General features: G+C 56.0%; 1 protein-coding gene across 1 annotated transcript; it reads left to right on the top strand.

The window, feature by feature from the left end:
• The first annotated feature begins 31 nt into the window (after positions 1 to 31).
• TWF2 (twinfilin actin binding protein 2) lies at positions 32 to 24,569 on the top strand. The gene is made up of 9 exons (XM_058032076.1): positions 32 to 139; positions 9,173 to 9,250; positions 13,456 to 13,634; positions 15,024 to 15,119; positions 15,841 to 15,945; positions 21,288 to 21,413; positions 21,510 to 21,660; positions 22,510 to 22,631; positions 23,165 to 24,569. The coding sequence occupies exons 1-9, from the start codon at positions 115 to 117 to the stop codon at positions 23,330 to 23,332; spliced, it is 1,050 nt and encodes a 349-aa protein (XP_057888059.1). The 5' UTR covers positions 32 to 114; the 3' UTR covers positions 23,333 to 24,569.
• The last annotated feature ends 489 nt before the right edge of the window (positions 24,570 to 25,058 follow it).

Below are 25,058 nucleotides of genomic sequence, written 5' to 3' on the forward strand. Positions count from 1 at the left end.
GCGGCGCGGAGCGGAGCGGCCCCGCGCTCCGGAACGGGCGGTGCTGCCTGCCCAGCCGTTTCCTGCCCGGGACGCGGCGGAGCGGAGCCGAGCGGAGCGGAGCCGAGCGGAGCCATGACTCACCAGACCGGCATCCACGGTGAGCGGCGCCCGCCCGGCGCTCGGGTCCCCCGGCCCGTCCCGGGGCTGCCCCCGCCGCTCGGCCCCCGCCCGGGCCGGGCTGCCCCGCCGCGCCCCCGGCAGCGGCACCCCCGGACCGCGCCCCGCGCATCCCCGGCCCCGCCGCGGCGGCTGCGGGCGCTGTCGCGACAGCGGCGGCGATGGGGGCGATAGGATGAAGCTTCGGGTTCATCGGCTCTCCGGTGGAAGCCCCGCGGGCGGGTTTCCTGCGGGGGAGGGGGACACTGAGTCAGGCTCGGAGGGAGCGTTTGGGTGCCGGCGGGAGGAGCGGGAGGGGTTCAGCCCCGGGGTGCCGCCGGTGCGGGGCTCTCCCGCATCCTTTGTCTGGGCTGATGCTCAGCACCCGCCGCGACGTGCTCGGACAGATGTGTCACGCTCGTCTGCCCGGCCACAGCCCCGGCCGCCGCTCCCTTGCCCGCGGGGATGCTCGGCCCCAGCTGCTCCCCAGCCCGGGGGAGAGCCCGAGTGAATTCCTGCTTCCCGATTTCTGCACCCGCTCCCCACAGGACCCAGCCAGCACCCCGACACGGCGGCTTCTGCATTTCTGAGTGTGCTTGGTGCATGACTGACTGTGTGTCCTCACGGTATTTCCCTCCTGCCCCTCGCCTCGCCAGCTCAATTAGCAATATTAATCAGGAGTAGAGATGCTGCATAATTTATGTAACCGAATCAATATGCGAGCAGGGATGTGAGAGCAGCTGCCCTGGAGCCCTGCTCTGTGCGGTCGGGTGTGAATGCAGCCCGCAGCGTGTCCCGGGAGGGAGCTGGGACAGTGCCCTCGCAGGTCCCTCTGGCCAGCACCTTTGTGCCGGGGTGGGAATTTGTGTCTGCTGGTCCTTCCTGGCAAGAGCATCCTTGTTCCTTCAGCATGGTCGAGAACATCCTTCCTGTCCGTTTGCTTCTGGAGGGGTTGTAGCTGAGGAGTGGCCAGTGTTGATGCTTAGATGTTCCTCCTGCTTGTGCTCAGGAGAGCTGGTGGTTGTTGATGGCATTTGGCTTCTGGTTTGTTGCTTCTGGCTTAAACTGAGATCCTGAAGCACATGCTCTAATTAAATCTTCCCTGTTTTGTAAAAATATAACAATAATTTTTTAAAAGGTAAAAATCAGCAGGATGGAGCCCTGCACCCACCTGAGCTCTGGGGGTGCTGGCCCCATCTGCAGAGCTGTCCATGGGCTTTGGGCAGGCAGGGCCCGTTGCACAGTGTGCCCCCGGAGATGCTGCCTGTTGCTCTCTGGCCGTGCCCTGCTGCTCCTGTGCTGCTGGTGCTGTCCTTCGTGGCACCCTGCAGCTGCCAGGGAGGGAGATGTGCCAGCTTGGCTCTCTCTGAGAGCCCTGCCTTGGCTGACCTTGGTTGCCCACTGTGCCCAGTGCTGGGAGTCACCGTGGGATGTGACGTGCCCTGTCAGCGGCAAAGGGGAAGGGACTCCACTTCCCCCAGGGAGCTGCAGTGCAGGGAGGGGATGGACCTCATGACTCTGCCCTGGCAGCAGATTCCTGGGCTGGGGTGGTGTAAAATCCCCCCTGTGGCTGTGGAAAGTAGCTTGTGTTGGGTGGTCTCTGTCACAGCATCCTGGACGTGTCTGGGCTCTCTCTCCGTGCCCTGTTGCGCCGTCTCTCTTTCCGGAAGCTGCTGTTTCCTCTCTGAATGCAAATCTGCCCCTCCAACACCTGTGATGCAAAACTGGGGTGCCCCAGGCTTTAAGGGAACTCCCCCTTCGAGGTGGGTTTGGGATATTTCAGTCTGCCCCACCCCGTCATGGTGATTGAATTGTTCTGTTTGCTCAGCAAAGAGCAGATTCCGTACCGAATGAGGAAGAGCAACCCCACTGCTACTTTCATCCCCTCTGCTGAGGCACTGAGGTCTCTTGTTTGCTAGGAGGAGGGATTATTCACTTCTTCCTGCTTTCTGGGGCCTCATTATCTTTGTGTGCACCCAGCATTTTCTGTTTCTTCATTCCCATTTCTCCCCCATTTCCAGACATCTCCTCCCAGGGGAGTTGTGATCGGCTTCTGCAGCTGCCTTAGGGGAGGTTGCAGACAAGCTGGGAGGGATTTTGCTTGACACAGAGCTAGATCTGTGTGAGGCAGGGTGACGTGGTGGTGGGGAACCCCCGAGCTGAGACACTCCCATGTCATCCCTCCATCCATCCTCATTCAGCTTTTGGGGAGAAACAGGTGCAGGGGAAGCTCTGGCAGGGAGAGCTGGGGGGTCAGGGCGTGCAGTCAAGCCTGAGCCTTTCGTGCAGGGCCAAGAGGCTAATTATTGTTTTTTTAGGTATCTCAGGCAGCTCTCTTGAAGGTGCTGGCAAGAAAACCAGGCTGCCATGGAGACTGCCAGGCTGGGGAGGCGGTTGGAAGCTCTCAAAGGGTGCTGTGGGCTTCCTGGGGCTGGAAACCTGCTTTTTAGCTGCTGCTGGGAGGACTCATTGAGTGGTTTTGTGGTTCCTATTTTGCTCTGAGAGCGCTGGCATTAGATTGGAACAGCATTTGCTGCCTGAGCTCAGAACCTTGGGCAGGCAGTGCTGAACCGGGCTTTGATGCTGGTGGGAGGTCATCTGCTTTCAGCTGCTTCTGGGAGCTCTTTCAAGACCACTGGGTAGAGAGAAAAAGTCTCTTAGAGGGTATTTTTTCATCTAGAAAGTAGAGAAATCAAATGCATTTTGTTTCTTTAACCTAAAAATAGAGTTTGGTACCTGCTCTTTCTGGGGGAGGTGGTGAGATCTGGGGGTAGGGGAGAACCTTTGCTCCCATCCTCAGCTGAGCTGCCACTTTGCCCCAGGATCTTGCTTTGGGAATGCATCTGGTAGGAGTGGATGTTTGCTTCAGGAGGAGCATAACCGTGGTGCACATGAGCAGGAATGCTGTCAAATGGGTAAAAAAAGAGCATAAGGTGGGACTCAGGAGCTGCTGGGTCTGCCAAAGTCTTGGTGGAAAGCAGGCAGCTTCCTGTCTCTCTGGTGAGAAGAAAGAAGGAGCTTCTCTGTCCATCAGCACATCATTAGCCCCTCTCCTCTGGCTGTGCTGGGAGGCAGCACTGGCTCCTGAGACACCTGGGTGCACAAATTTGGGGGGCAGCTTTGGAATGCTGGAGGCTCCCCCTAAGCAGAGACATGTCACAAGGTGCCATCAGTGAAGGAGGAGAAGGAGAAGGGATGGCTGGTTCATGGCCCCTTTTATCCATGGGAACACAGGGCACTGGGCTGCTGCAAGGATGTTTTTGGGGAGCCAGACCCAGTCTCTTTTCTGGGGCCACCTTGGAGGTTGATGTCCCCTGGGAGTATGGCCCATATCCAAGGGGCAGGCACGTCAGGATGGCCAGAGAGGCAGTGCCAGTGGCAGACCAGATAAATGAGATGCCAAACCCCTTGAAGCAGTGATGGGATGGAGGAAATCCTTTGGGAAGTGTGCAGTGAGACTAAATGCAGTGAGACTGTGGCCAGGTCTGTCCCTGGGTGCCTGTGCACAAACCAGTGCTCAGCTGGTGGCTTTACTGGGTGGAGAAAAGGAGCAGCAGCAGCTTCTGCAGGCCAGGACAGACCATGTGTGCTGCACCACGACTGTGCCCCAGCATCCAGCTGATGCTGCCTGCCCTGGAGCAAGGGACGGGATGAGTAACTCCAATCCAAGGTGGCAAAGTGCAGACAACACAGGTCCTGAGCACACTTGGAAAATCAGGTGTTGAGAAGCAATTGTCTGGTGTCAGGCAGGTGGCTCCAAGTCTCTGGGTGGGATTTGCACTAAGGACCAGGAGCTGTCCATGTGAAATCCTGCAGGAATACAGTCTAGCCCCACAGAAAATTGGGAGAAAAGCTTTACTTGTCTCCTCTCTTGCTCCCTTTCCCCCCTGCCCCACTCCCTTCTTTCTATTTTCTTCTGACATCTGTAGCTTTTTTCCTCAGAAAAGATTCCCTGCAAGGACATATTTATTTTTTCCATGGTGAGGAATAAAATCCTCTTACTGCTTAAACTGGCCAACCGTGTCCATCGGCAGCAAAGCTCTGCAGCAGCGAGTTGAGCAGGCACTGCCTAAAGGAGTTACACTGGGATAGACTGAAAAGAAGGAATGTTAGCAGCAGCAAAAGCTATTTTGTGCCTGTTGCAGTTGTATCCTTTCCTGGCTGCCCAGACCAGGAGCTGGGCAGGGAGAGTGTGGGTAATGCAGGTATAACCATGTTTTATTCATCACCATCCTGACTTCTGTCTGGCCACGCATCCCTGGAACTTGGACAAGTTTTGCCTGGGTTTGTGGCTGGATTTTTGGCCGAGTTTCCCTGTTACATCCCAGGCAGGCTGTGCCCCAGGCAGTGAAAGGGAAGCAGTTGCATTGAGTTGAAGAAGATGCCCAGGGAATGAAAGATTGATGGCCCGGGGCTCGGGTTTCCCGCCGGGAGGGCAGGGAGGCTGGGTGTATTGGGAGAGGCATCTGTTTCAGGGAGCATCTATTATTGATCTGGGAGCTGCGTGGGGCCACGGGGAAGGGTCAAAGCAGCAACAACCTGCTGTGCCCCAACACGTGGGCAGGGGCTGCAGGAGGGGGGATGCTGTGACTGTCACCTCCATCCCCATCCCGCGGTGCTGCCCGGGGTTTGCACGGGTGGCAATCGCTGGGAGAGAGGGGCCCTTGCTGTGGCCACGGTGCCATCACCACCTCTCTGTCCCCTCCCCAGGCTCCCTGCACCCCCTCCGTGCTCACAGAAGCTCCCTGGGGCTGTAAACAGCACAAAAAGCTCAGTCTGGGGCAGCTTTGGCAGGGTGGTACCCACAAGCAGCATCGTTCAGCAACCTCAATGAGAGCCGTGCTTCAGGCTCTGGAATCTCCTGGGGACTGATCCAAGGGGGCCATCCCAGCACAGGGCACCCTCTGGCTGCCAGCAGCGTCTGTCCTGGTGACATCCCTCTGCCTGCCAGGAGGTGCCAGGGTCTGGCTGCCCTGCTGCTGCCTGGGCTGGGGGAATGCAGGCTTGGCTCGGAATGCACCTTTTGGTCAGGGCTGCCCCATGGCTGGCTCTGTCCTGCCCTCCTCCCACAGCTCCAGTTCTCCTCTGGCACTTTGCCTGCAGGGTCAGGGCCACCTGAAGGCCACTGCTGGCCAGCCACCACCTCCCTGCCACCCCTGAGCTGCCACCCCAGCCTGGGTGCCATCAGCTGGCTCTGCTCAGCTCTCCATCCCAAATGGAGGTGCCACTGGGCTGGAGGCTGTGTGGGACCTGGGACTTGCTGTTATCAGGCTTCTACAGGCTGTTTGTGCCCAGGGGACAGCTCAGTGCAGCCTACAAACAGGTGGGACAGGGAGGAGCTGCAGGCTGAAGGTGATTTTGGGCTGGGGTGTGTGTGCCCCCCAGGTCTGCCATGAGGGTCAGCAGCAGGGCTGCCTTGTGGAAGGGCCAGAAGGTTCCTCAGGTGCCTCTGGGCTCACACTGCCTCAAAGCAGCAACATCCATTTTTCAGGGCAGGGATGGAGTCATGGTGTCCTTCCCAGGGTTTGGGCACCCTCATTGTGAGTTTTCCCAAACACCACAGTGGGTCTTGATGTTCCTGGCAGGAAAACCAGTACAGACTGTTCATGATTTTTATTCCGTTCCCTGGGCTGACCAGCTGCAGCTCCTGCAGGCTGTGCCCTCTGGCCCAGGTGCTGTGTGTGCTGTGCCTGGCTCCTTGCACGATGCTGGGTGTGCTGTTGGTGCTGTGCCTGCAGCCTTGGCAGCCCCAGATAACCTGGTCCTGCTCTTGTTTGTGCCTGCAGCTGTGTGAAGTGACTAACCTGGACCTGGCTTGTCACCCACCTCTCTCTGGAGCTGCTGGACCCTGCCCTGTCTGGTCCTTTCTCCAGTTATGGTACTCTGCTTCCTATTGAGTTTCATCCTGTTTCTTTTCTTCCCAGCCCATTTCTCCAGTCTCCTGAGAGAACGCTGAGTTTTTCTCCAGTGCACACTTGTACCTCCTGTAGCTTCCCACCTTACAGCTGCAGGAAGCACTGCTGCAGCTGCCAGAAGTGTTCATGGAGATGTGGATAAAGCTGCTCCCACCCCAGGTGCCCAGGACACTGCTCCATCCCAGCTCTGGTCCCTCCCTGAGTGAGTTACCCATGCAGTGCTGTGTCTGTGCCATGGAGCCTCAGCTCCCCCGTGTTCCCAAGCTGGCATCTGACACTTGGAGACCCTTAGAAGCTGAGCTGAGAGCCCTGAAGCCCACAGGGGTCTGGCTGTGCTGGAGGAAGCATGAGGGATCTCATGCATCTTGGCCTCAGCAGATCCACACTGGCTGTAGCCCAGCTTGGATTTGTTTCTGGATTGTTTGTTCCAGGATTTTCCAGGAGCCCATGTCTGGAGGGTGAGTTGGATCTGTGGGTCCCTTTCAGTCCTGTTGCTCCTCCCTCTCCCTTGGTTTTTATGGGTTTTCAGCTCTGGAGTTGTGTCCTGGAGGCTTCCTGGCAGGGGATGCCATGAGGCACCATCTCCTCCAGGGTGAGACTCTTCCTCCAGAGCCAACTGTGGACTTCTCTATTAATATTTCAGGCACACAAGCCATCTCATCAAGTCTGCTGTGCCAATTAAGTGGTAATCATGCCCTAATGAAGCAGTGCTGAGCTTGTGCTCAAACCTTCCCTGGTTTATTCCTCTGCCTCCTCGCTGGCTCTTGGCTCTGCGTTGTGAGAGGCAGAAGGGGACATTGGAGACACTCTGGTTTTTGTGTAAATGAAATTTGCTTTAAAAAAAAACCAAACCAGCAGAATTAAATCTTGCAAGCCTCCTGTGGGGTTTTTTGAAAGATTTGCTGCTGTCTCCTCTGGAAATGTTCTCCCTCCTTGGAAGACCTTGTGGTATTTCCCGTGCTTGGTTTCTCTGGCAGCATCCAGGCTTTTCCTGAATCCCTTCAACCTCTCAGTACCTACACAGACCCCAGCGCTTGGCTGTCACTGTCAGCCACTCACCTGCCAATCATCCTGGCTGTCAATCTGCAGGGCACCCCCAGCATTTCCAACTGGGCTGCAGGGCTGCATTTGCCCAGACTCCTGATTTTCCAATTCTGGGAAGGATGGGGTCACACTGGAGGGATTTGCAAGCAGGTTAGTGCTGCAGAGCTTTCCTATTTCTTCCCTGAAGTTGATGCTGTAGAAACATCCAAGAGTGCTGTTATTCTCTCTCAGTTTTGCAGTGTAATAGGAGTTGGTGAAACTTGATGCTTAATAAGAGCTTTGTCTCCTGCATGGGGTTTCCTGGGTGTTTAAATGTTTTTTTCTCTTCCTCTTCCGCCTCGTGTGTGTGCAATAACCACAGATGCTGCCAGGGAGGAAACTGCCACTCTCAACAGGGAAAGGGGCTAAAAATACCAGAATATCCTTGGCGGGGCACAGCAGGAGCAGGCTGAGCTCCCAGCTGGCACTGGGAGAGGGTGAAGGTCTGCCCTGGGAGCTGGGAGAGCTACATGCCCTGATGCTGCTGGAGGGGCCTGCTCGTGGTGTGAGGGGATCACCCCAGCAAACCTTCTGTTTGTCCCCTGACGTGCCATTGAGGACTGACATCCCCCTGCAGGGGTGTCTGTGTGCCCATCCCTGCAGGCTCCTGCCAGGATGGCATCTCTGGGTCTGTGTGGGAGCTGCTGTCCCTGCTGTGTGCCTCTCCTGTCTGTGGGAGGAGAATTCAGCGTCCCCTGATCGGGGCAGGCTGAGCTGTGCACTGTCACAGAGCATCACTGTGGGCACAGCAGGAGTGCCTGGGAGCTCCCCAGGGATCCCTCCTGTCCCAGAGCCCGGGAATGCCTGCAGGGGCTGAGGGCAGCACTCGGGGACAGTCGGGGCTGTCCCTGTCCCTTGAGCAGTGCTGGGGACACCAGGGCTCCTCTGGGGCTGTGCCAGGGGTGGCACCCCGTGCTGGAGGGCCTGAGGGGGTGGACATGGCCCTTGTGGGGATGGCTGCCGCTGCTCTGGGTGCTCTCGGGCTCCAGGTTCCTCCCTCTGCTGGCACAGCAAAGCCCCAGGAATGGAGGGGCTGCTGATGGAGATTCCCAGCACAGGTCCTGGTCTGGGCTAAGGGCTGTCTGCCCAGCTCTCTAATCTTTGCAACATCGGTTTCTTGAGTATTTCTAGCAGCTTTTGAAGTCACAGGGCCCCCTTTGCTGTATCCAGGTGAGGCCTTGGGTGGCTTTAGGGGGAGCCAGGCCAGGAGATGATCCTTGTTGGGGGTTGGCCTCTGGCAGCCACATCTCCTGGGCTTTGCCTTCACACAGAGCGTGTCCCGGGTGGCACGGGGAGCTCTGGGCCAGTGCTGCTTCAGGGAGGGCACACGAAGCCTCCAGTGCTGGCTGGGGCTGCTCCTTCCCTGTCCAGGGCCTCCAGCTGCCTCCTGTAGGATGCTGAGGATTGGCTGCCATTGCCTGCTGCTCAGGGAGCAGGATGACTCCTCAATGCTCCCAAAACTCTTCCCAAAAGCTTCTGCAATCCAGGCCCTGCCAGCTCCAGAGCAGAACCCTGGGGCTGTTCCTTTCCCTTGCCCACGGGCTCAGCCAAACCAGCCTGTCCAGTTTGGAGCTGTGCAGGTTGCCAGCCGCTGGGAGCAGCATCCTGCCATGTGTCACCAGCCTGTCAGGGCAGCACAGCCTGCAGGACATCCTGCAGCCACCCCTGCTGCTCTGCAAAGCCAATCAACTTGTCACTTGAGCTCTCCCTGCCCGCCCTGGCCAAGCCATCGTCTAAATTTGGGTGATTATGTTCACCCAGGCCAAGTATCAGGTTCTCTGGGTCACATGTGCTCCGTCCCAGCTGCTATTTAACTCTCTGCCGCAGGGAGACGCGGCACTTCTCTCCCAGCTTTGGGATTTCTGCTATTGTTACTTTTTATTAGAAATTTTTGGCACCAGAGATTTAATATATATTTTTTTATAAAGTTTTAAAATTCTATCCTGCCAAGTTGGTCCCATTTCTGGTCAGTCACTGAGCAAGCCAGCACCTGCTTTGATTGCTGAATCTGATCACGATGTTTTTGGTTCTTTCAGCCACCACAGAGTTGAGGGACTTTTTTGCCAAAGCCCGAAATGGTTCAGTCCGGCTCATCAAGGTCATCATTGAGGACGGTAAGTCCCATTTTTGAGTGCTTTGATTTACACTCTGTCTGTTCTCTGCTTCCTCTCCTCCTTTCTCCCTCACCACTGCGGTGCCAGCTTGTGTTCTTGTAAACCTCAAGGAAAATGCTGCTGGGCCATGTGGCAACCCAGACCTGAAACACAAGCCCAAACTTTGGCTGTGCTGGCGAGCAGCTCTTGGAGCCCCAGGCCAGCTCCAGGGGGGAGCAGTGACTTTGCCAGCAGAGCAATACCAGCCTGGGGTCGGTGCTCTGTGGGGGCTTTTGCTGCTGCTGTGTCATGGTTTATTATGGATCCCTGAGGCAGGCTGCTGCAGGGACCCTGGCACCTTTGGGATGTGCCATCCCACAGCTGGCAAGGGGATGCTTGGGGCAAGGGGGTGCTGGTGGCTCAAGGCCTGCAGTGGCATCCTGTGAGGAATGCCACACTCTGAGACCCATCCCATCCCATCCCATCCCATCCCATCCCATCCCATCCCATCCCATCCCATCCCATCCCATCCCATCCCATCCCATCCCATCCCATCCCATCCCATCCCATCCGTCCCATCCCATCCCATCCCATCCCATCCCATCCCATCCCATCCCATCCCATCCCATCCCATCCCATCCCATCCCATCCCATCCCAGGGCAGCCCCTAGCCCTGGATACAGGCTGGCACCAGCCTGGCCGTGTTTGTGCCATGGAATGGGTCCTTTGGGTGGCCTCTGCATGTGTGAAGCAAGTGAGCAGAGCTGGGCACTGATTGCGTGTCCCAGGGGCGGGGAGCTGCCCTGGTGTAGGTTTTCCATCACCTCAGCCTCATACAATTGCATATGAATGACTTGTTTCTCCAGCAGCAGCAGCAGCAGGGACATTGCTGCCCTGCCAAGCTGCTGTCACCACCTGCCCTGGGTGGGCCACCAGTGCAATCACCGAGGTGGATGGGGCTGTGAGGAGCCTGTGGTCATAAGGAGCCCACCTGACCTTTGGAGAGGCCACAATGTCCTGTTCAGAAGAGCAGCGTGACTGGAAATGCATGGGACACACCAGTGGAACTGCAGCAGGGCTCACTCAGCAGTGTTGGCTTTGGCCTTGGCAAGGTCCCCACTGTTGGGGGGTGAAACACCCACATGGTTTCTCTGGAGTGTCTTTGATGACAATTTTGTGCTCTCAGCTTCTTCTGCTTTTCAAAAGTGGAGTCAGGTTTGTGTTAGGATAATCATGCCTGTCCCTAAGCCTGGACTTGGGATGCTCAGGGCTTGTTCTGTTGGTTTTGAGCTGTGGCTGCTGATGCCAACAAGAGAGATGTTTTATCACCAGTGGAAAACATTTCCCACCATTTTTGCTGTGACTGAAAGGGATTTATTTATCTGTCCATGTCAGCAGCAGGGCCAGCCCTGTGCTGTCACACAGGGGACACCAGCCTGTGGTACCCAGCAGAGAAGGACCCTTGGGCACTCAGAGTGGCCAGGCAGGTGTCACAGACAGACAGACAGACAGACAGACAGATGCTCACCCTGGAAGGGAGGTGTCCTGGGGAGGACATGCCAGCTGCCCTGCCTGGACAGGGGATGTGCAAGGGGAGCCTCCCTCTCTGCTGGATGGCTGCAGCACCTTTTGCCCTGTAGAGAATTTGTCTTGGGGCATTTTGGAGCAGGCAGCAGTGAGTAGAAGGAGAGGAAGATGGTGCAAGGAACCTCATGGCAGATGCTCTGTGTCCAGGCAGCTCCAAGGCCACCATTGTGGCTGAGTGACCCTTTGGGAGCAATTTGAGAGGTTGTTTTTCCTTTGGAGGGCTACTGGGAAGAGCTGAGACTGGATAGAGGAGGGAGTTGGGGAGCAGGATGTGCACCAAGGCTCAGCAGCAGTTTCCCAGCTTGTGCCCCAGCTGTTTTTAGATGATGCTCTACTCCTCACTGCCAGCAGGATCTGGGACAAGATTGGCTTTGTGGACTCCCCTGTTGGTTGCATTTCTTCACTCACAGGTGATGGTGTGCCCTGAGTTTTGCAGTTGGCACCCAGCAGAGCTGCAGGCAGGGCTGCAGAGGCATTTCAGAGCAGGGCAGGGAGTGCTGGGGGCACCTGGAGGGCCAGAAACACTCCCGGCTCTGCTTTTCCAGCAGCAGCTCCTGGGACAAACAGAGCCCGACACAGCCAGTGTCACTCTGTCACTCTGCTGAAGGGCTCCGAGTTTGCCCTCTCTGACACTGCCCAGGGAAGGGAATTTGTCCCTGAATGGATTGAGCAAGCTGCAGAGAGCTCGGGGAAAGGTGAGGGCTGCCAGCTCCCAGCTCCCGGCCGGGGTCCGGCTGAGTCACAGCCCGGAATAGCCCGGGTGACTCAGCACTGATTGCTGTGTGAGAGGTGTTGGTTTGTTTTACAGTGATACCCTCGAGCTGCCAGTGGGTTTGGCCCTGCCAAATCCCCCTGCAGTTTCTTCTTTGTGATGCACAAATCCATTCGCAGAGCTTTGTGTTTATTTTAGGAGTACACTGAGGTTTTTGTGCTTCCCTTTCTCCAAACAGGTAGTTTTGCAAAAGGTGAAGTATTTCAAGCACCTTGTTCTCTGCTGGCCTTGTTACTGAACCAGTAACTCGTGCCACCCATGCAGAAATAACTGGATTGAGTGGTGGTGGCAGATGCCAGGGCAGTGCTGGGCAGGGGAGGGCACTGCTGTCACAGGGCATGGGTGGGAACAAGGGGTGGGTAATTCCCCCCAAACCCTTCATTCCTCAATTCTTTTCCTTAAAAGCTTTCGTGCCGTGAGATCTGGAGCTGCTGAGCTGAGTGGGCTGGGAGGGAGAGGGCTGTGCCCCAGCCAGGGGGCTCCCAGTGGGCAGAGACCCTGGCAGGGCATGCCCTCAGGTGCTAATTGCCCAAAGCCCCAAAACATTTTTCTTTGGTACCCCCAGAATTTCCTACGTCTTGTTCTGAGTGCTGTAATCTCCCCCCAGACCTTTCTGCAGCTACAGATGGAGTAAAAATACAGGCTGTTTTCCAGCACCCCCAGTCTTCCACCCAGCCATCCCAAAGCCTGACTTGGCCCTTGCCAGGGTGTGGATTCATGTCTGTGGGATGCCTGCACCAGTGTTTGAGTCCCAGCTGAGCAGTGCCCAGCTCACAGGGCTCCAGTCCCACTGCCACTGGAAATGATGCCCTGAGGTGTGTGTGGAATGCACAGGTTGTTCCCAGAGGCTGGGGCTCTCCTGCAGCATGGTCCCCTCCAGGCTGGGGACTGTGGGACATCCCTGCTGCCCACAGCCATGGACTTTGGGTATCAGCTCTGATTTTGGCCCCTGTGAGGTTACAGGGGATCCAGTGAGAGCAGATTTGGCACCACCCTGGATTTTGCTGAGACCATTACTGTTCTCAGCTCCCAAAATGTTGGTGGTTCTCTGTGTCCCTGTGTTAGTGTTCAAAAACACGTAATCACGGGGGATTATATGTGGTGCTTTTTATTAAGAGCTCTGGAAATCGGGGTATATTCAACCCAAATCTGACTCCGACCATGCATCCGAAATGATCATGTTTTATACTCTATCGTTACATAACTTTCATGTTAATTATTAAACTTATATTGTTCTATTGTATACATAAATTTAGCCCCTCTCTGAATTTCCAACATAGTTTCTCACTATTCTTCTTATGGTTATATAATAATTACATTTAATTACTAAACAATCATCACATCTAACAATTATATAATTTATCATACTGCTTACGCAGGTGCAGTTGATCTGGGAAAGCACAAAGCTTAACATTTGAGATTCTATATTTAACTTTTTCCAGGGTTCCACTATCACCTGCTGAGGTGTTCCTGTGACCCTGGGGCTTGTCCAGGTGGGGTGGGTGAGACTGCAGAGCTGGAGGGAGCAGAAGGGAAGGAAGCCACAGGTGATCAGCAGAGAGGAGACTGCTGGTGAGAAACACAGGAGGGGAAGAGATGGTTGACAGGAAGCTGGCAGAAAACCAGCCCTACAAACAGCCACAGCCCCACGGTCTCTCCTGGTGGGAATGTACGCTCCTGCATGTGGCTTGAGGTCACAATTTGTTCTTGTGCAGTACAGATCACTGTTGGGGGTGGAGCTGCCATGAGCCACCACCTGGTCCTGGAGATGAGCCTTGCTTTGGTGTGACACCCCCTCTGCTGTGTTCTCCTTGCAGAGCAGCTCCTGCTTTGGTCTAACCCCACCTCTGCTGTGTTCTCCTTGCAGAGCAGCTCGTGCTGGGAGCCCACAAGGAGCTGTCCCGGCGCTGGGACACCGACTATGACACCCTGGTGCTGCCCCTGCTGGATGAGCAGCAGCCCTGCTACGTCCTGTACCGCCTGGACAGCCAGAACGCCCAGGGCTACGAGTGGCTCTTCATCTCCTGGTCCCCAGACAGCTCCCCGGTGAGCCCCGGGCACCCACCTGGGGACAGGGACAGGGACAGGGGTGCTGGCCACGGGGACTGTGTGTGCCCTGGGCTGGAGAGGAGCCTTCACACCCTGGTGCTGAGAAACGGAGGCTGCTGTGGGGATGGGGAATTTTTAAGACACAAAGAGATACACTGGGATTGTGTCTCTGTCCTGTTTCAGTGCTAGTGAGGAGGTGGAAGGGCTGGGATGTGGAGGGGGAATGGTGTGGACCATGAGGCCAGGATGGACACATCCCACCATGGCTCTGGCCATTGCTGGCAGGAGCTGGCACTGACCCTTCTTTGCCTCCAGCCTGGCCCTGCTCTGTCTGAGGCTGATGCAGAGTGGCTGCCAGCCCTTCTCCAGGCCTTGCTCCAAAATCAGCTGGTGGAGAATGACACAAAAGGGCTGGTTAGAAGGGAAGCAGGTTTAGAGGGTGTCAGTGGTACAGCTTGGAAATGCCATCCTGTTGAGCACATCAGCTGAAATTTACTGATGTGTTAACTATATACATATTTGTGTATATATATATATCTATATATATATATATATGTATGTGTATGTATATATATGTGTATATATATATATACATGTATACATATATATGTATACATTATACATATATGTGTATATATATTCCTATGTATTTATTTGTTATATATTTATTGCAATCTATAAGCCAGGTAGATTTACTGCCACGTTAATACATGCACTGGTCACATATATAAAAATATATAAAAAATATGTATATAAGTGCACCAGTGTATATAAGTGCACCACATATATAAAAATATGTATACAAGTGATATATATGTAATTTTATAAGCATGTGCATATTTGTGCATGTGTACATGTACATATACAGGTGTATATGTAATAATATATTTTTTTTATATGTATATCTTTCAACAAACCACAGAGGCTCTCACTGCAGAAGCACAGTGTGCCCAGGAGCACTTGCCAGAGCTCTTCCCTGCATTTTGCAGAATGATGCAATAGAAGTGCCAAAGGCAAAAGTCACTTTTGAGTGGGTCTGTGGTATTTGTGCCTCCTCTAACCCAGGTGCTGGTGGGAAATGGTGCTCTGGAGCTCAGAGACTGGAAAGCAAAGCATGGAATAAACTGCTGGGTTGTGGGCAGCTCTTGGCAAGGCTGCAGCCCCAGAAATAGTGCTGGTGGGTTTTCCCAGCTGATCCCTGCCCAGGGCTGCTGCCATTAAAACTCAGACCCAGCCAGGAGCTCGGTGGGTGCTGCCAGGAGAGGCTGAGGTGTGGAGCCTGTGGTGGGGTGGTGGCTGTGAGCACCGGGTCCCCTGTGTGCCAGCAGTGTCCCCTGTGTGCCAGCAGTGTCCCCTGTGTGCCAGCAGTGTCCCCTGTCCCGGCAGGTCCGGCTGAAGATGCTCTATGCTGCCACCAGAGCCACGGTGAAGAAGGAGTTTGGCGGGGGGCACATAAAGGACGAGATGTTTGGCACAGTGAAGGTACCGTGCTGGCTCTGGGCAGCCCTGGGCTCTGACTGAGCTTCAGAGCCTGCCCGGAGCTCAGTGTGAGCGTGCTGGGTGTGGGATGCTGGTGTGTGCTGAGGGAGCAGCAGGGTGCTGGTGCTCCACACTGCTCCCTGCGTGGCCAGTGCTGCTCTCTCCTGCCTGCACAGCCTGGTCTGTGACGGGGAGCTGGGAGAGGCGGGAGGGAGGCTGTGAGATGGGGAGCTTTGTGCTGAATGGCAGCAGTGGTGCCAGGTGGTGGCAGTGTCACTCCAGCAGCCAGAGCTGCTTCTCACTGGGGTTAGCCCTGCCTTGCACGGAGGTTTCTCCTCCCCTGCCATGGGCAGAGGGAGCTGCACGGCCAGGGCCATCAGCGCTGGTGGGAGCCAGGGAGCATTCCTGCTCTTCTCCAAGGTCCCTCTGCTGCTCCTGGGCTATGGGCTCTGCCTTTCCCTCTCACTTCCATGCTCATGAGCCTCATGAAACAGCCAGAGGAGCCCACTGCCACAGCCACGGGTGACTGGGGACGGGCAGGGGGTCACAACAGGCAAAGGGAGTCTGGGATTTGCATGGAGGAATCCGAGAGCCTCACGGTTGGTCCTGCTGGTCAGGAGGGAGCCTGAGACTCTCTGGGTCGCTCAGACTCGGCTGAAGGCTGGGGGCACAGCCAGCCCTGCAGCAGTGACCCCTGTGACACTGCCCTGTGCCCTGTCTGCAGGAGGACGTGTCCCTGAGTGGGTACCAGAAGCACGTGTCCTCCTGCTCTGCCCCCGCCCCGCTGACCGCAGCCGAGCAGGAGCTGCAGCAGATCCGCATCAACGAGGTGGGTGTGCTGCAGGGATGGTGTCCAACAGGGCTGGGTGTGCTGCAGGGTGGCCAACAGGGATGGGTGTGCTGCAGGGATGGTGGCCAACAGGGCTGGGTGTGCTGCAGGGTGGCCAACAGGGCTGGGTGTGCTGCAGGGTGGCCAACAGGGCTGGGTGTGCTGCACATGGTGGCCAACAGGGCTGGGTGTGCTGCAGGGATGGTGTCCCACAGGGATGGGTGTGCTGCAGGGTGGCCAACAGGGCTGGGTGTGCTGCAGGGTGGCCAACAGGACTGGGTGTGCTGCAGGGATGGTGGCCAACAGGGCTGGGTGTGCTGCAGGGTGGCCAGCAGGGCTGGGTGTGCTGCAGGGTGGCCAACAGGGATGGGTGTGCTGCAGGGTGGCCAACAGGACTGGGTGTGCTGCAGGGATGGTGGCCAACAGGGCTGGGTGTGCTGCAGGGTGGCCAGCAGGGCTGGGTGTGCTGCAGGGTGGCCAACAGGGATGGGTGTGCTGCAGGGTGGCCAACAGGGATGGGTGTGCTGCACATGGTGGCCAGCAGGGATGGTGTCCATCAGGATGGTGTCCATCAGCTGGGGTGGTGTCCAGCAGGGATGGTGTGCTGCAGGATGGTGTCCAACAGCTGGGGTGGTGTGCTACAGAGTGGTTCAACAGGGCTAAGTGTGCTGCAGGATGTGTCCAACAGCTAGGATGGGTGTGCAGCAGGATGGTGTCCAACAGCAGGGATGGTGTGCTGCAGGATGGTGTCCAACAGCACAATGGGTGTGCAGCAGAATGAGTGTGCAGCTGGGTGTGCAGCAGGGATGATGTCCAGCAGAGGTGGGTGTCCATTAGGGTGTCCAGCAGGGGTGCATGTCCAGCAGGGTGACCAGCAGAGTGTCCATGAGGGGTGGGTATCCACCAGCCCAGGGAGAGGAGCCTGAGGCCCTCTGGGCACAAAGGGATGGAGGATGCAGGGGGTGAGCGTTTAGCTTAAAGGGATGGCTCATTTTTACTTCACTCTCTGGCATTTAAACCATTCCTTCTCAAGGTGGATGAGCACCCTCACAGTCAGACTGGTAGGATAAAGAGGAATTTACACTTCTCTTTTTTTCCCCTTGCTTGGACATGAGCTCAGGACTGTGTTTTGCTGACAGTCACAAGTGATTTGGGGCTGAAAGCAGGTCTCTAACCTGTATTGGGTATTGGAGCAAAAGCAGAGCTGAGTTTGAGGATAGGGAAAGCAGGAAGAATTCAGGCTTATCTTTGGACTGCAGCAGCATCCTCTCCCATACACTTCCTCTATCTCTATGAGGGATGCTGTCCCAAGAATTACAGATCTTAGCCTGTATTTGGGGTTTATGTGCTGGAAGGATGTGGAAGTGGCACAGGGTAGGGCTGGGGGCACACAAGGCTGTGTCACCATTGCTCTCTGCTGGCCTTTCACAGCCTCTGTGGTGCTGTGACACACTGAGGCACAAAATGGGGTGTGCTCACTGTTGGGGTGACCACTTGGAAGCAACGTTTTGTTTTGGAAAGCTTTCCTCTCTGGAGGAGCATCCCTGTGCTGTGCCTGTGCTGGGGCTGTGGCTCTCAGGGTGGATCAGGACATTGTGTGGGGTGTGAAGCCAACCAGCCCCATGGCATTCATTGATAGCACAGATGCAGGAGGTTTCTGCCTGTCCAAGCAGCTCTGGGGGTGCAGGTCTGCAGGGGGAAAAGTGGAGGGACATTTGGGAGATGCCACCAAGGGGTGCTGTCCACCAGGTGGGTCTTAGGGGAGTTATCCCAGCTCCCAGCCTGGAGGGCAGGATTTGTTCTGCAGGATCCAAGGAGATGCTCATGGAGAGGAGAGAGGTGCTGATGGTGACTGTGTGGTTTGTTTGGCACCTTGGGACATCTGAAATTAATGATTCTTGAGGGTCCCTTTGGACTCAGCTGCTTCTGTGGTCTGCCATCCCCTTGTCTGGCCTGTGCTGCAGGATTGAGTAGTTTGGGGGGGCTGCTGGGTGTGTCTGACAGGGCTGTATGGCCCAGGTAAGTGGTGCTTGTGATGCTCATTGATCTGCCTCACTCTCCTTCCCTCCCACCCTTGCCTTTGTGAGGTGCAGCTCCTGGATGGAGGTGCTGCTGCTATCTGGTTTGTTGGGGTTATTTTAAGGGTACATGGTCCCCTGTGTCAGCCTGGGCCACAGGGAGGAGTCACTGACATTGAGAAGGAGATGAAAATGGGTGTATTTTTGCCTGTGGGTGTAAAGGTGGGTGTGCTGTGGGTGTCACATCGTGGTGCAGTGATGCTCCCAGCCTTGTTCATTGCCTGCAGCTTGCAGGCTCCAGGGCCCTGTGCATCCCCATGGATTTCAGAAATGGCACAGGGACATGGTTTCTTTAAAAGCCACCAGCCCACAGGGGCTGTGCTGGGCTCCTCACCTGGAGCTGCTGCTGGGCCCCACTCCCTCCCCTGTCACTCTGCTGACTCACAGCCTCCAAGGTGCCTTGGGCAGACTTGCAGCCTTCACCCCACTCATGGTTGTGTTTCTGGTCAGGAGCAGCTGCCTGGGCTCCTCCCCAGCCACCAGGTGAGTGTGGAGAGGGCATGGTGAGGGCAGGACAGCCCAAAGGGAAGGTGAGGGCAGCAGAGTGGCCTTTGGCACCGAGCAAGGAAGGACTAAGGTTGGCACATCCCCAGGGAGCTGCCCAGCCTTTGGCACAGCAGGTTTGAGGCTGTGGTTTGAGGATTGCATGGGCACAGGTGATGCCATGAGTTACCCCCTTTCTGACAGCTGGGTGGGAGCTCATGGAAATTTGCCACTGCTATATATATGTGTGTATATTTTTACTAGCTGGAAAATGCCAGCATTACTGAGCTGATGGTTGTCACAGACCGTGGGCTAAGAAACAGCTTTGAGCTTGGCACTGAGCTCAACACCCACGCCTGGGGAGGCTTTGTACAAGTGGTGCAGGATCAGAAATGGCACATCCCACTGGTGTGCCCATGGGGCAGAGGAAGGCAGCCTTGGGGCTGGGACAGGAGGCAGGAGAACTGAGGAGAAACAAAGGTGGGGGTGCCATTGCAGTGTGTCCTTCACAGCTGCCCCACAGTGCTGCTGGTGCTTCACCAGAACAGAGAAGTGCTCCTCAGGCAGGGTCAGGCACAGCAGGGAGGAGGGAAGAGGAGGAGAAAATCTCACCTAAAGAAAAGGAGATGAAATAACCTCCAGGCAAGCTGCTGGCAAGGTTGGGAGGCTGGGATGTGGCACATGCTCAGCTGTCCCATGCACTGCTCCCAGGCTGTGCCCTGGGGAGCGCCCAGGCAGCCAGAGTTTAATGTTATTGAAAAGGGGAGGAGTAGAAAATGCAGAGCTATATGGGGGAGTTGATGTTGCTGGTACAAATTTTCATTTCCTGGTGTTTTTGGAGCTCAGTGTGCTTTTTGTCAGAGCTGAGGTCTCTGTGGTCCCACTGTAGCTCTCCTGGCCTTCCTGCATTTATGGAAGACAGAGCTGGGGTTCTGGAGGTGCTGGATGTCCTTGTGCTGCACCTCTGCACAGGGTGGGACCAGGGCAACTCGTGTGTGTCCTGAACCCCTGAAGGGGTGCTTGCCTCAGGCCCTGCTGGTGCCAGGCCACCTGGGGGATGGAGGTCAGCTGGATTGGTGCCCACCTGAGCAATCATTTCCCTTTCCTGAGAGCTGCACATCAACACCATGCTCATCCTGCAGGATGCTGGGCATGGATAGAGGCCTGGGCATGTTTTTCCCTCACAAACGTTCCCTATATGCTCCTTAGTGGAGGATAGCCCAAAAGCAATTGCTGCAAGTGCTGGAACTCCTCCAGACCCTGGAGTGGGGCCAGCCTGAGTGGGGAGGCAGGAGGAGATGGGGCAGGGATGGGCTGTGCACAGGGGTGTTCCTGGAGACCCTGCATGCCAGGCTGGGGGCTGCCCTGGCATCTCCTGTGTTGTTTCTGCTGCTCTCCCTGCCCACACGGCTGGGCTCAGCCCGGCCTGTGCTCCAGCTCGGGTGCTGCAGCTCCCTGCTCCTGGCACATCGGGTGTCCCTCCCCTGCTGCTGTCACACCCCCCTCCTGTGCCATTGACAGTGTGTCTCCTCTCCCCACGCTCCCTCAGGATTCCTGCTCCCAAGGCTCGAGCACTGAGATGGTAGGCAGCTCTGCCCTGCTCTGCTCTGCTCTGCTCTGCTGGCTTGTGCCCGGTCTCTCCCTCTCCTGGCAGTGTTTTCCTGCATGCTCTGCCCCGGGCACACATCTGGCTCCATCCTGTCCCCAGGGTGTGGGGCTGTGTGGGGACAGAGGGCAGCCTGTAACAGGAGCCACCTTGGTGCTGCCCAGTGGTTTGGAGATGTCAGCTCCAGCTCTTGTGTTTCTCTTGGCATGCCTTGACTTCTCCTCCTTTTCTCTATCAGGGGGAGGGAAATGAAGAAAGAAAAAAAAACCCCATAAAGGTTGGACTCTATCCAAAATCCCCAGAACTGATCCCAAAGGAAAGGGAGCCACGCTCACTGCAGAGCACTGGGATAGTGTTGTGGAGTGCTTCCCTGGGAGGAGGTCTGGGGGTGGGAGGGGCTCCTCTGCCATGGGGTGACCCCGTGTCCCTGTATTCTGTGGCAGATGGTGGGGGGCTGTTGCTGCTGCCCATCGCTGGTAGAGTACCCCGACCCCGAGGAGGTATGGTGTGCCCCCGTGTCTGCCCTGCTCCCCACCCTGCCTGGAGCCACCTGCAGCCACTCAGAGTCTCTGCAATCTCCTTCTCTCCCCTCCCTGAGTGGGGTTTGGTCTCCTGGACGAGGGGGTTTGCTGGGGATATGGCTGGCAGGCTCTGCCTTGGAGGGGTTGTGGGGAAATCAGCAGCTGGGCTCTTTGTGAGCTGTGGGTCTCCAGTCCCCAGCTCTGGCGTTGGAGGGATGTCTGTCTGCTGCAGTACAGCCCACTGAGGAGGGTGGGGTGCCCAGCTGAGGGCTGTGACTCCAGGGCTGCCCCTGTCACCCCCAGGCTGCAGTTGGAGATGATCAGAGAGGAGGTGTGCCTGTGCTGGTCACAGCATCCGGGCAGGGATTCCCTGGGGAATGCTGGTTTTGAGCTGGTGTTTGCTGAGAGTGAAGCAGGAGGTGTGGGGGTGCATGGCTGGGCTGGGTGATGTCCTGGAGAGGTGGGATGGTGACAGGCACCACCATCCTCAGCCTGGCTGACTCCCATGGTTTAATGCCATGATCCCTGTGGGACAGGTGTCAGACACCTCCTTGGATGAGAAGCCTTTAGCTGCAGAACCAGCTGGTTTTCCTGTTCCTCCCTTCCCCACCCTTTCTCACTGTGCCCTGACGCTGGAGGTGTCTCCATCCCCAGGTGAAGACGGAGATCAGCGTGGAGAGCAAGCACCAGACGCTGCAGGGCCTGGCCTTCCCCCTGCAGCTGGACGCCCAGCAAGCCATCCAGGCTCTCAAGCAGAAGAAAATCAACTACATCCAGCTGGTAGGTCCCTCACATGGCTTCTCTGTGCCCCACTCCCCACATTCTGCTGCTGCTGTCTCTCACTGCCACCTGTTCCCTGTCCCCTGTGTCCATCAGAAGCTGGATCTGGAGCGGGAGACCATCGACCTGGTGCACACGAGCCCCACCGAGATCTCTGACCTGCCCAAGAGGATCCCCCAGGACTCTGCTCGCTACCATTTCTTCCTGTACAAGCACTCACACGAGGGAGATTACCTGGAGTCTGTTGGTGAGAGCCTCAGCACTGGGAAAGGCCAGTTGGAGCCTGTGCCAATCCCTGTTTTCCCTGGGTCACTGGTTGCATGGGGAACCTGGAGTCAGCTCCCTCTCATGGTGGGTGCTGCAAACCCTTTGGTGCCAGGTGCAGGGCAGGTCTCTGGGTGCTCCAGGGCATTTGGTGGTGGTGGTTTGGTTTCCTCTGGTGTTGCCAGGGTGTGACGGTGTTCACAGGGGTCCCAGGATGAGGAAAGAGACAAGGGTCTGACTCAATGTTTCAGAAGGCTTGATTTATTATTTTATGATATATATTACATTAAAACTATACTAAAAGAATAGAAGAAAGGATTTCATCAGAAGGCTAGCTAAGAATAGAATAGAATAGAATAGAATAGAATAGAATAGAATAGAATAGAATAGAATAGAATAGAATAGAATAGAATAGAATAGAATAGAATAGAATAGAATAGGAAGGAATGACAACAAAGGTTTGTGGCTCGGCTCTTTGTCCGAGCCAGCTGAATGTGATTGGCCATTAATTACAAACATCTAACATGGGCTAATCAAAGATCTACTTGTTGCATTCCATAGCAGCAGATAATCAATTTTTACATTTTGTTCTTGAGGCCTCTCAGCTTCTCAAGAAGAAAAATCCTAAAGAAAGGATTTTCTATAAAAGATGTTGGTGACACAGGGGCACATGGGGAGATTTGGGAGGGGTGATGGATGGGATGGCTCACCCTCTGTTGCTGGATGTTGTCTGGCACTCTGGGCTGGAGGAGCTGTGAGCGGGGTGGGATGCAGCCAGTGCTCCCTGGCCATGGGCCTGGGCAGTGCCACAAGCCCTGCTCTGTTTTTGCAGTCTTTATCTACTCCATGCCCGGGTACAAGTGCAGCATCAAGGAGCGCATGCTCTACTCCAGCTGCAAGAGCCGGTTGCTGGACACGGTGGAGCAAGAGTTCTGCTTGGAGATAGCCAAGAAGGTGAGAGTGACCCCCCCAGAGGTGATGGGGCTGGGCACTGCCAAGGGACTGTGATCCAGCCCCTCTGATGGGCCTGGGGGGAGCTGGGTGTCCCAAAGTGGGTGTCTGTGACTATGTCCACAGGGGTCTTAGGATGAGGGAAGAGATGAGGATCTGACTCCATGTTTGAGAAGGCTTGATTTATTATTTTATAATATATATTATATTTAAACTATACTAAAAGAATAGAAGAAAGGATTTCATCAGAAGTCTAGCTAAGAATAGCAAAATAAATAATGATAACAAAGGTTTGTGGCTCGGACTCGGCCAGCTCACTGTGATTGGCCATTAATTAGAAACAACCACATGGGACCAATCACAGATGCACCTGTTACATTCCACAGCAGGAGATAATCACTGTTTACATCTTGTTCATGAGGCCCCTCAGCTCCTCAGGAGCAAAAATCCTAAGGAAAGGATTTTTCACAAAAGATGTCTGTGACATGTGTGGAACCCCAAGGGAGCTGCTGAGCCCTGTTGGTTTCCCGGTGCAGATCGAGATCGATGACGGGGCGGAGCTGACGGCCGAGTTCCTGTACGAGGAGGTGCACCCCAAGCAGCACGCCTTCAAGCAGGCCTTCGCCAAGCCCCGGGGGCCCGTGGGCAAGCGGGGACAGAAGCGGCTGATCAAGGGCCCGGGCGAGAACGGCGAGGACAGCTAGATCCCCGGGCAGGGCACGGACACCATCCATCCCTGCGGCGCTTCCCGCCCTCCTTCCGCTGACCTGGGGAGCTTTCCCTCCATCTCAGCTCTTCTTTGGTTTTTTTACCTTTTTTTTTTTTTTTTTTTTCCTGTTTCATTCCTTTTTTAAACATCTGGATGGCTTGTTGCACCTGGGGCAGGGCGCTTGGGAGGGTTCAGGGTGGGTTGTCGCTGGTTCTGTTCCTCGTGTCCTTGTGCGAGCCCCGGGGCAGCAGAGCCGTGTCCCCAGCCTTGCTCCTGTCCCCCTCAGGGTCACAGCCACTGCTCTCCGTGTCCCCTGGGTGACTGAAGGACACACTCACCTGAAAGCTGCTCTATGCAAAGGGAAGGGGGCTGGGGATTCCTGTTTGAAAAGAGAAAATGCTTCTTTCCCTGCCCGCCCCCAGCCTCCAGACTCTGTTCCCCTGTCCCACTCTAGGTGTGCACGGCCCCTCTGCCCCAGGCTGGAGTGATCCCACACCCCCTCCGGGTGTGGGCAGGACCCCCTGTGGGGTGGGCTTTGTCTCCTGTGGGATGGGGGCTTCTCCATGCAGAGCCAGGCAGCGGGAGGTGGAAGTTCCCCACTGAGTCCTGAGCTCAGCCTGGACCTGGAGAAAGGTGACTCTGCCTTTGGGTGATGTTTGCTTCTCCTTTTTGAACTGCTCCAGTAAGGTTTTCCCCCTCAGAAGGAGCTGCTACAACCCTGACTCAGCCCTGTCCCTGTTTAGGATGGGATCTGGGGGGTTCCTGAGCCCTGGTCCCCCATCTCCATTCCCCAGCCCCCACCATTTCCTTACCCCCAGCTTCTCAGCTGGGTCTGTGGGCTGGGGCAGCCCCATGTCTCAGTAATCACATGGGCTACTCCAGACCCTTGTGTGGGGGAGCATGACAGCCCCTGTGTGCCCTGGGGGTGTCCCCAGCCACCAAGGGCCATCATCAGCTCCACGCTCTGAGCCTGGCACTGTGATTTGGGCTGCACTGGGGGCTTGGGGGGAGAGCACCTTGCTGCTGGGTACCAGCGAGGGCTTGAGAGCCACCTGCCTCCCTAAGAGGATGGCAAAGGGGCCAGTGAAACCTGCCCTCTGCTTTCCAGCTGTGGCAGTGAACGTCCAGATGTTGCCTCGGCTTCGGTGGAGTCAGGGGGTTGAAGCTGGGAGGAGCAGAGCACACTGTACTGAACGCTGTATTTTCTAAAGAATAAAGTATTTTTAAAACAGTCTGATGCTCTTTGGAGATCCCCTGGGTTCCCCATGTTTGACATTTAGCAGCTGTGAGCTCTGGAGCTGCAAAGCAAATTGCAGCTCTCACAGCCCACCTGCCCTGGCTGAGTGCAGCCCTCAGCACCCTGAAGGACATCCACAGTCCAGGGCTCTGGCACAACCACAGTGCCTGGCAGAGATTTTTACACTGGGCCACTCCAGCAATGCCCAGAGACTGAGCTGGCTGCAGGAGGCAGCGTCCCTGCTCAGCCCAGCTTTCCTTATTTTAATGGCTGGTGATTCTGCAAGGTTGTGAAGGTGCTCCTGGGGCTGTTCTCTTGCCTCGAGTGAATTCCTGCCTGGCCATGAGGAGGGAATGCAGGAGGATGCAGAGCCAAGAGAAGAACTGGGAATGCAGTGGGGTCTGCCTCCATCCTAGGCTCCTCACCCAGGTCAGGGCATTGCCATGTCTTGGCTTTACCCTCCATGCCCAGGATGAGGTGGAAG

This window comes from Melospiza georgiana, chromosome 11, assembly GCF_028018845.1.
Source record: "Melospiza georgiana isolate bMelGeo1 chromosome 11, bMelGeo1.pri, whole genome shotgun sequence".
NCBI classification, from domain to species: domain Eukaryota; kingdom Metazoa; phylum Chordata; class Aves; order Passeriformes; family Passerellidae; genus Melospiza; species Melospiza georgiana.